The sequence below is a fragment of the Rhinoraja longicauda genome, chromosome 5 (assembly GCF_053455715.1).
Source record: "Rhinoraja longicauda isolate Sanriku21f chromosome 5, sRhiLon1.1, whole genome shotgun sequence".
NCBI classification, from domain to species: domain Eukaryota; kingdom Metazoa; phylum Chordata; class Chondrichthyes; order Rajiformes; family Arhynchobatidae; genus Rhinoraja; species Rhinoraja longicauda.
Genome location: NC_135957.1, coordinates 32,445,187 through 32,456,151, shown reverse-complemented (window position 1 = coordinate 32,456,151; position 10,965 = coordinate 32,445,187). Strand labels below are relative to the sequence as shown.

Below are 10,965 nucleotides of genomic sequence, written 5' to 3'. Positions count from 1 at the left end.
CTTCAATTTGTACCAGCATCTGCAGTTATTTTCTTACATGAACAATCAGGTCCTTGGTCTTGCCAGCGCCGAGAGCAAGGTTGATGTTCTGGCACCATTCAATAAATTATCAATCTCCCTCCTGTACTCCAACTCATCTATCCATGTGATCATTTTCTCTCTTAGAATATATTTGACAATTGTGCGTGCAGGTAGGATGGCACTTTAACTTTGTGTTATGCAGTAGAACAAAGTTTTTGATCAGCCCGGTTAGAAAATGTGAGCATCCATTGATATATATAGACACCAAACAATTCAACCATTTGAACGGTGGAAATTGCAACCAATCATCTTTAAAAAAAATAGTTTTTCCATGAATTTCTGTGACATGGAAGAGTATTTAGCCAAATCTTTGTGCAAATCCTTAACTCATGGTGTTAAGGGATAGGAAGTGAGCACCCAACTGTTCTCATTTTGTGCATCAAACTCACTTAAAATTCCCTTCCTCACAGTTGTGATTTATCCAATGTACATTTAAAATATCGTAACGCAAAATTATTACTAGTTAAATGGAAAGGAATCTCCAGCAATACGCAGGAGAAAGATTCTGTAGTTTTGGTGTTCGTTCCTTTGGGCCCTGTGTGTCGGTGGCTGAGAGGCAATGCAGAAATAGCAAGAACAACTGCACCTATTTAGATTGAGATGATAACATAGCAAAGACCGTAATTGCGCTTCATAGAAGGATTGTCAAAGAGAAAGCCTATGCCAAATCACAGGAGGAATTACCAGAAGCTTGGTCAGAGGTAGATTTCAAGGAGGAAGGACAGGTAAGTTCAGGAGCCAAGGGCTTTGCAGCTGAAGACACAGTTGTTAGAGACAAGAGTGATTAAAGTTGGGGATGTTCTTGAGGCCAGAAGTGGAGAAGCACAGATTCAAAAATAGATTACAAAACTAGAGAGGGGTGAGATCATGGAGGAATTTCACAAAAAAAACCACATGCAAGTCAGCTTTACAAATGGCATCAAACAGCAACATTATAAAGTTAATTTTTTGGCATAATAAAGTTTGTGCTGGCCAACTTTGTGACTTGTAAAAGGCAAAAATATGTTTTTACACAGTTATGAACTATCCAGGAACCCAGCTGTAATTTCTGCTTTTCAAGCACACAGATGCAAAGAGCAATTATGAATTTAGTTCTTCAAATTTTTGGTCTTAGCTTGCCAACACCTACCCTCGTCATCACACAATTAAAACAGTTCTTCTGATTTCTGTGAAGGATACACAGTTATCTTATGACGGAGTTAACCCCGATTACCTCATGGGATCTGATGATTTTATAGGTCATAGATTATAGGAGCAGAATTTGGCCATTCGGCCCATCAAGTCTACTCTGCCATTCAATCATGGCTGATCTATCTCTCCCTCTCAACCCCATTATCCTGCCTTCTCCCCATGCTCATTGCTTTTTCACTGAACCCGTCCATCTCCTGATTAATAAAAATGCTGTAAAATAGTTTCCATCAATATTTTACTTCAGATTTCCGCAGATGCAGCCTGACCTGTTGAATGTTTCCAACATTTTCTGTCTTTATTTCAGAATACCAGCATCCAGTCATTTTGATTTTCATCACCCAATCTCTATTGTGAACCATTGACCTTATAAAAAGATACAGCCTATCCAATGACCATCTTGAGTTGGATGTTTCACACAACCTCACGCAATGTATAATATACACCATACAGAGGCAATGTAGAAATAACAAGATCTGCACCTATTTACACATGGTGTAGTAAACACATTTGTTAAGCTTCACAGAAAGATTATTAAAGGGAACATTTATGCCACGAGGAAAAAAATATACATTTTGTCACCTAATATAATGGGCATAGTTCCAAGATGTGAATGATATTAAATAAAGTGTTTGCAAAATAGTATACGATAAATATGTAAAAATTAGTCATTCCAATTCTTAGCCTGTTGGTTGTGAATTGCAGTGGGTTAGAATGTAGAAGAGGGCAGCACAAAATTTCACAGCTATAAAAGGGTTTACTGTTGTTCTTGTATGGGGAAAATTATCAGACAACAAAATATTCTCATTCGTCATACATGAAAATTATTTTATTAAATAGAGGAAGTATAGAATGTGCATAGCAAATACTATTTACAATACACCTAAAATGTTTAGAATATAATGAGAATTTTCCATGATAGAATTTCCCTGTGCTCCGTGCAATACAAATGAGGGAAAATCCAACCTTATGCGTGCCAGATTTTGATGTCCAACCTGTTTACAAAGATGTCCTTACCACTCGCATACATCGGAAAGATAAAGTTATGCTTTGAGAGTGCGGTAAAGCATATGGTGTTCAGAGATACGCGAGAACTCATCAGATGTCAGTCAGCGGCTGCTTCAGTTCCTGTTGATAACTCACTTAGTGCAAATTTTGTCAGCAAGTCATCTCATTCAGGTGGACGATGTTGGAGGAAGCAGCACGTTTTTCACAGAGATGGCCGAAGGTGCAGAGATAGCGATCTTGTTCAGCTTGTTGACCTCGGCCTGCCAGTTGGGGACTTTCTTTGTGGTCATGTGTCGACGGGCGTGCTTGGTGAGGTGGTCGCTGCGCATGAAACGCCGATCACAGACGGGGCACATGAACTTCTTCTCTCCAGTGTGAGTCCTGCGGTGGCGCGACAGTTCGTCTGAGCGAGCAAACTTTTTGTCGCATCCTTCCCAGTTACAGTTAAATGGTTTCTCGCCTGGAAAGATAAAACCTGGCATTAGAATTGTGCTTCGTCAATAGTTCTACAAGACGCTGGCAAGGCCACACTTTATATTTTATTTACAGGTATAATGATGACCATAACACTATTCTAAGGAGATGTTAACCTAAACAATATACACAGGTAGCAAATATAAACGTTGTTACTTTAATCTAAGAAGCACTCATGCTCCTGGGTGATCAAAACTGAACTGCTATAGGAAAGATAATGTAGGAAAATAACTGCATAACATAACATAACAACACTTTATTGTCACTCGGCTTTTTACACCGAACGAAATTTCAGCAGTCACACAAAACACAGCAAAAAAGAAAAGAACACAGGACACCCGACCCCAACACAAACATCCATCACAGTGACTCCAAACACCCCCTCACTGTGATGGAGGCAACAAAACTTCCCTCTCTCCCCCCCGCACCCACGGACAGGCAGCTCGACCCCTACCGAGGCAAACGACACGCACAGCCCCCGCAAGGCCCCGCGGCCGAGCCGCCCTGGGCACCGAAACGTCCCGCGGCCGCACCGGGCGATGTTAAGTCCAGCGGCCGAGCCGCACCGGGCACCGAAACGTCCCGCGGCCGAGCCGCACCGGGCACTGAAACGTCCCGCGGCCGCACCGGGCGATGTTAAGTCCAGCGGCCGAGCCGCACCGGGCACTGAAACGTCCCGCGGCCGAGCCGCACCGGGCACTGAAACGTCCCGCGGCCGAGCCGCACCGGGCACTGAAACGTCCCGCGGCCGAGCCGCGCTGGCGATGTTAAGTCCCGCAGCCGAGCCGTGCCGGCGATGGAAGGCCCCGCGGGCGAGCTGCGCCCCGGGGAAGAGACCTAATAAAAGAAAGGTTTCCCCCGCCCCACCCCACCCCACCCCCCCACCACACATACACAGCCAAAAACAGAAACAAAAACCATCCCAACACCGACACAAACAAAAAAAAAGAAAAAAAGACAAACAGACTGCCAGAGAGCCGCAGCCGTTAGGCGCAGCCAACTCCTCCTATAGCAGATGTGCTATAGGAAAGATGTTATGAAGCTGGAAAAGGTACAGAGAAGATACATGAAGATGTTGCCAAGACTCAAGAACCTGAGATCTCAGGGAGAGGTTGGGCAGGCTAGGACTTTCTTCCTTGAGCGCAGGACACAGAGGGTAGATGTGTTTAAACTCATGAGGGAAATAGATAGGGTTAATGCAGTTATTTTCTCCCAGAGGCGGGGAATCAAGAACTAGAAAGCCGTGGTTTAAGGCGAGAGGGGAAAGATTTAATAGGAAGCTCAGGGACAAATTTTACATAGAGGGTGATGGGTATGTGGGTGATGGGTATGTGGGTGATGGGTATGTGGGTGATGGGTATGTGGGTGATGGGTATGTGGCCAGAGGAAGTAGTTGAGGCAGGTACAATAACATGCAAAAGAGATTTGAACAGATAGATGGATAGGAAATGTTTAGAGGGATAGGGGCCAAATGAAGCTCAGATGGGCATCTTGGTTGCCATGGACGAGTTGGGCCGAAGAGCCTGCTTCCTATTTGACAGTATGACCAACAGTTGTTACATATAATCTGTAAGAGCAAAGCATGGTTTGGATTAAGGGGCTCAATTTTGTTTGCTGAAATATACTGAAAATTGATTAGTCCCCAATGGCACTGATTACAACTTGTAAAATGAACGACCACAATGATCCCGTGCAGCAACACCTGGCCAGAATTCAACCGGGGCTGATAGTAGATAAATAACACGTGCCATTTCAATGCAGGCTCCAAGAATTTCAATCTCCAAGAAGAATCAATTCCCCTTGACATTTGATGGCATCAGCATTGCGAAATACCTTGCCATCAATATCCTGAATATCATCACTGGCCAATGTTTAACAGGAGCAGCCACATTAAATAGTACTGCTTCAGGAACAGATCCCGAGGACCTGCGATAAATGATTCATCCCGATTTAAAAAGTCTTTTCACCCTCAACAAGGTGCATATCAGGTCAGTAATGGCATGCTCTCCTCGTGTCTGGATAAATGTGGCTTCAATGAGACCTGGCGCCAATGAAGTCAACCCCACTCCCCCTCCCCTTTCTCTTCCACAGTCTTCTTTCTTCTCCCCCCCCCCCCCCCCCCCTCCACCCCTCCCACCTGGACTCGCAACCATTTCTTCCCTCCTAACATTCCTTCCTCCGGCTTCACAATTCACAACTCTTTCTCAGGCCTGTTTTCGAACCATCTGCTTATCAAACTCCTCCCCCCCCCCCCCCATTCCCTCGCCCGTGTTCACCTATTACCTGCCATGCTTAGTCCTGCCCCTCCTCTTTTCCCGCGTTCTTTACCCCGCCTCCATACAATCAGTCTGAAGGTGCCGAACTAAAACATCACGTATCCATGTTCTCCAGAGATGCTGCCAGCCTTACTCCAGCACTTTGTCTTTTGTAAACCGGCATCTGCAGTTCCTCGTTTCTATCATTCAAAGTTACACAATGAATGCAGCCTCAGAATTAAAGGGCACTCTTTTAGAAAGGAGGTGTGGAAGAACTTCTTTAATCAGAGGGCAGGTCATCTGTGGAACTCATTGTCACAGAGGGCTGTGGAGGCCAAGTCAGTGGATATTTTCCTCTACCCCTGCTACTGAGTCATAGAGCTACACAGAATGGAAACAAGCTATTCAGCCCAACTTTCCATGCAGACCAAGTTTGCATTCTGGGCTAGTCCCATTTGCTTGTATTTGTCCAGATGAAAGTTGTAATTGTATTCACTCCTAAAGCCCCTCTGGAGGCTTCTGAGTGAAAGAGTGGCAATGTGTAATAGCTACATGCAGCAAAGCACCAACTCTTCATCAAACCTGTGTGTTCTCTAGTCTCTAGGACAAACACAGCAGAATGCATGGAAATAGCGCAACCTCCAGGACAAGCACATGACACTGACCTGGACATATATTACCCTTTGGCCATGTAGCTGGGTTAACACCCTGGGATTGTGGCAGTGCTTTTACAAGATAGAAGGTGGTTCACCACACCCTTTACAACAGAAATCGGGAACAGTCAATATAAAAGGTTCAACGGGTATTTTATTATCACATGTACCAATTAAGGAACAGTGAAACTCGATTTACCATAGTCATACTAAAAAAAAGCAACAAGACACACAACTACATAAAGGTTAACATAAACATCCACAACAGTGGATTCTCCGCATTCCTCACTGTGATGGAAGGCAATAAAGTCCAATCTTCTTTCCTCTTTACTCTCCGGTGGTCGGGGCAGTCAAACCATCCGCAGTCGGGGCGATCGAAGCTCCTGCAGCCGGCGGTCGAAGCCCCACGTCGGGGCGGTCAAAATTCCCGCGATCAGAGCGGTTGAAGCCCCTGCGGCTTGGAGCTCCCGAAGTCGGTCCCTAACCAAGACACTACGAGCTCCACGATGTTAAAGTCCGCAGGCTCCCGCAGTTGGATCCCCGTCAGGGACCGCCAGCTCCACGATGTTAAGTCCTGTAGGCTCCCACGGTTGGAGCTCCCAAAGTCGATCCCCACCAAGAGGCCACCAGCTCCTCGATGTTAGGCTGCAGTGCGGACGGAGATACGATACGGAAAAAATATCGCATCTCCGTCGAGGCAGGAGATTTAAAAAAGTTTCCCCCAACCCTCCCACAAAACAAAGCTGAAGATACACCAAAACATACATTTAACACATAGTAAAAAAACAACGAAGGAAGAAAAGGACAAGACAGACTGTTGGCGAGGCAGCCATTGCGGCGCCACCTGGTGGTCATATTTTGACCATGTCAACAAAGCCTAATTCCTACTTATGGGTAAAAACCATTACATTGCCGATTAACGAATTTCTTCATGACCCACTTTGCCTTCCAAAAAAGAATAGAGAAACACGATATATTACGAGGGAAATGTACGAGTAACTTCCAACATTTCTGGGGAAACTATGAAATGCTGTTTTGCTGTGTACCATTTATACAGCCCCATATTTACCTGCATCAAAAATGGGAATGAAGGAAAAAGAGATGCCGAGATGGTGAATATAACATTCTTCCAGTTAGGATGTTTTTACTTTGTTTGGTATATGTCAGAAAATTTAAATTGTTTGTAATTATTAGAACCATTGGGAAAAGTATTTGACTTGTGTTTTCCAATTTTATCATCACATATGTAAAAGAATAACCCACAATCTTTTTTTAGATTAAAATTTGCATGGATAGCTCACAACTCAGATCACATCTTCCAGGGTATGGCATCAAATGACACAAAATATGTTAAACTTAAAAGTCTACCTGTGTGTGTTCGGAGATGTGCTTTTAAGTGCGAACTCTTGAAGTAGGTCTTCCGGCATCCAGTAAAATTGCAAATGTAGTTACGCCGCCGAGAGAAATCCATCTGCGGTGCACAGTTTTGTCCGGAGGAGACAAAGACTGGGGCTGGAGCCAGGGGCAGCAGCTTGGCGTTCCCGACCGTCATTATGGCCTGCTGACCAGGAGATGGTGACGTTAGAGCAGGCTGCGGCAGCACAAACATCACAGTCCCTTGTGACACTGACGTTCCCACCAGAAGCCGTTGAGAAACCGGAGCAGTGTGGGAAAACATTCGGTTTGCACAGTTGTTTGGTGTTTGAATCAAGGCTGAAATGATGCTACCTCCTCCTGCTCCTCCCCCTGTTCCGTCTCTTACTCCCCCTTTCACGGGCAACATCTGACAGATAACAGGAGTGTTCACCACAGCTGGAGGGGGCAGAGACCTGGCTGGGTTTTGTTGTCCAGTTTCAATTTTGTTTGTTGTACAAGATGGTGCGAGGGGGAACATTGCTGGCCGTGGCTCCTTGCTAGCTAACTTGAAGTGCTGCTGCAAACAGTTTCTGCTCTCAACACCCGTGGCCGAACGTATCTCCTTAGTGTGCCGGCACTGGATTGCTGCTCTTCCTTTGGCCTTCGTCCCAAGGCTTTGGAGGCTCGAGCGGGGTCTCTCGGTCAGCGGCGGTGAAGGAATGTGACCGCACGGTGAATTGTCAGCTGTGTGCCGGATGACGCTGGTGGCCACGGACCGGCAATGAGGAGCAGCCGCAGCCGCCGTCCATTCAACCACCGGAGGTCTCTGACAGGAAAACTCGTGAGTGTTCACCAAAGACGGCTTCACGGCCGCGACATTGGCTGCATGGACTCCACCGCTTGCAGTGACAGTCACGAGCTTAGTGTAGGTAATTTGTGGCACTGGTGGAGCATTGGCTGATTCAACAACACCAGGACTATGCGGTGGTGTCATACACTGTAAAGACACAGGAAACGTGACACTTAGTTTAAGGCCGCGTTAAGTTCAACAACCCTTCTATAAGAAGAGGTACAGCAATCTGTTCTTATTTTTTCATTACATCTGATCCTAAATAGAATCCATCAACAGCTGCAGCTATAGTTGCATATCAGTTTATAAATTTTAAATCACTGCCAAGTCCATCATGTTTGGTTTTGACTTCCCGATTACAAATACCTAAATTACATCCTACCACAACTAGAGAGCAGCCCTGAACTACTATCTACCTCATTGGACACCCTCAAACTAGCATTGATCTGACTTCACTGACTTTATCTTGCACTGTACATTATTCTCTTATGTATTGGTACACTGTGAATGGCTCGATTGTCATCATGCACTGTCTTTTCATTGACTGGTTAACATGCAACAAAGGTTTTTCGTAAAGTATTGTCAATACAAAAGTATTGTCACGTGTACCGAGGTACACGTGACAATAAACTAAACTAAAAAATATATACATAATTGAGAACAATCCTATACTTACGAGGAATGAAAAAGAATGAAAGTCCCTCTGCAGCAATGGAGGAACAGATTCACAGTGCACAGAATCTGTGTCTGAAGCAGGTGTAAGTGGTCGCATTTTTAAGAGATCCCCTTTTTGTGACCGTTGTCCCCAGGAACTCATACAAACAAGAGCCTCCACAGCTTCAATATCATTCTGTTCCAGTGGACTACCAGAGGACTTTTCACTGTCATGACGTTTCCTTTCTAATATCGACTCATAAATGCCAATGATTTCAACCTGTTGGCAAAAAGCATCTCATTTTAAAAATTAAAATCCATTGCACTCCAATTAAGAAAATCATTGTTTCTTTATACATCGTTTTATGTCATTCAATTCTAATTACATGCAAGTTAAAAAAGTGTTCAAGGGGTACAAATTCGATTTTTCCTCAATTTATCAGAATAGTGACAAAGTACTTCACCAATTTAGATATAAACACCATTTATGCAATGTCAGTATATTCTCAAATTGTAATGCATGAGAATTTCATACATACCTTCACACAAAATCATCTAAAATGAAACAAAAGCAAAACAATCGTAGAATCGCTCAGCAAATTCCAGTTCTGGTTCCAGGCTCTTTGACCTGCAATATTAACCGTGTTTCTCTCCCCAACAATAACTATTTGGCTGCAAATCACTTCCACCATTTTCTTTTTTTTTGTTCAGAATTACAGCATCTGCAGCTTTTTACTCAACTGAGAACCTGAAATTGCAGATAGACACAAAAAGCTGGAGTAACTCAGTGGGTCAGGCAGCATCTCATCTGCCTTACAGATGCTGCCTAACCCGCTGAGTTACTCCAGCATTTTGTGTCTAACTTCGGTTTAAACCAGCATCTGCAGTTTCTTCCTACACCTGCTTACAATGACTTTATTTTACATTCGAGGATATTTCCAATTAACAACTAATTGCCATATATCAGATGCATTTGGTGCTGCCAATGTGGGAAGTTGGTAAAAAGTATTAAAGAGATATTGGGCTGAAGATAGACGCGATGACCCCAAACGCCTCTAGCTCCTATTACTGAAGCATGCCTACGTCACGAAGTAACAGCATGTGAAGTCTGCATGTCCACAGACTGCTACCAGGAAATCCCCTCCTACAACATCTCTTTGTCCAAGAGAACAAACTCGAAAGATTGATACAGCTTGATATAAAATTCATCATTGTACGCATTGCTCTAAGACGATACCATTACAACTTCGCCATTTGATGGTATGAAAGTATTTTATCTGTCAAAACCTCCACCTTGCTGCAAACATCCGAGTTCGTTTCAATGAATCATTAATCGCCAAAATATCCAAATCGGCTTAAAATATCTTATTTTCGAGAATGAAATAGTATTATCACCTTATTTAGAAAGTACTGATTGCAATTTACGGCTCTGGCGTTACATCTAGTAGTAATTCAGTACTATGTTGCAAAATGTATCCCTAATATCCCCAAAAGAGCGTTCCTTTACCATTGTTACATTCAAAGCTTTTCCTGCATTTACATCTAACATCTTTCTTAAAATGCAGTCTGAAGAGCAATACAAATATTAGGTAAAATGCACAATATTTTTATTATCATCCACCAGCAATTTAAATGTTATTATCCTTTTAGAATTACTCCTACATTAATATACTTACGTTACGTGATTCTTCCATTTCTTCAACTTGACAGGGAGAATTACACCGCATTTTAATTATTTAAAATGAATGAAACGTTTAAAAATGAAAATAAAATAACACATTGGTGGGAGGGAGGTTATAGGCAAGAAGGGAGAGCCCTCGCAGATGGTAGCAAAAAGAATAACAAGTTCTCCCGGGGTTGGACATAACGATCCAGTTGCAACACGCACAGAACAACACACACATTACATTGCAGCTGCCGGGCGGGCGGGCGGCGCCGCTCCGCCAGTGGGAGACAAAGGTGTAGCGAGCGCCGGCCAATCGCGGCGCACTGAGCGCGTGATCAGAGGCTGATCGCTGGCGTGGGCCCCTCCGTCACCGGCGTGGTTGGCGTGAAGGCGGCGGCCGATGCCCCGCCTTCACCCCCTCGCCCTGCGCTCAGCCAGGTCCGCCCGCTCCACCCCGGCCGCTGCCCCCCCCTCGCATGCGCTCAGCCAGGTCCGCCCGCTCCACCCCCGCCGCAGACGCAGGTCGCCACTCAGTCAGTGAGAACCGCCTGAACTCCGCGCTGGAAACTAGGGGAAAGGTCGCGGTACGTCGGCTCCCTGAAACTGTCATGCCGCTGCAGTGTAAACAAGAGAGCCATGGGGAGGGCGTGGGATGGGAGGTACCCACCATCTGGAAGCTGTTTTCTCTTTTAAAGGATGAAGTCAGCAACTTTGTTCATGCAAGACTGTCTGTGATTAATCCTTTTTTCCCCCTCGCAGCCACTTAAAGGCGCCAATCTG

The 10,965-nt window shown here is 44.7% G+C and overlaps 1 protein-coding gene across 1 annotated transcript; it reads right to left on the bottom strand.

Moving 5' to 3' along the window:
• Positions 1–2,100: 2,100 nt before the first annotated feature.
• On the bottom strand, positions 2,101–10,530 carry klf11a (Kruppel like factor 11a). Its single transcript, XM_078400100.1, has 4 exons — positions 10,196–10,530; positions 8,542–8,799; positions 7,028–8,012; positions 2,101–2,737 (listed from the first exon to the last, which is right to left on the bottom strand). Exons 1-4 carry the CDS (start codon positions 10,244–10,246, stop codon positions 2,445–2,447), a joined length of 1,587 nt encoding a protein of 528 aa, XP_078256226.1. The 5' UTR covers positions 10,247–10,530; the 3' UTR covers positions 2,101–2,444.
• Positions 10,531–10,965: the final 435 nt, after the last annotated feature.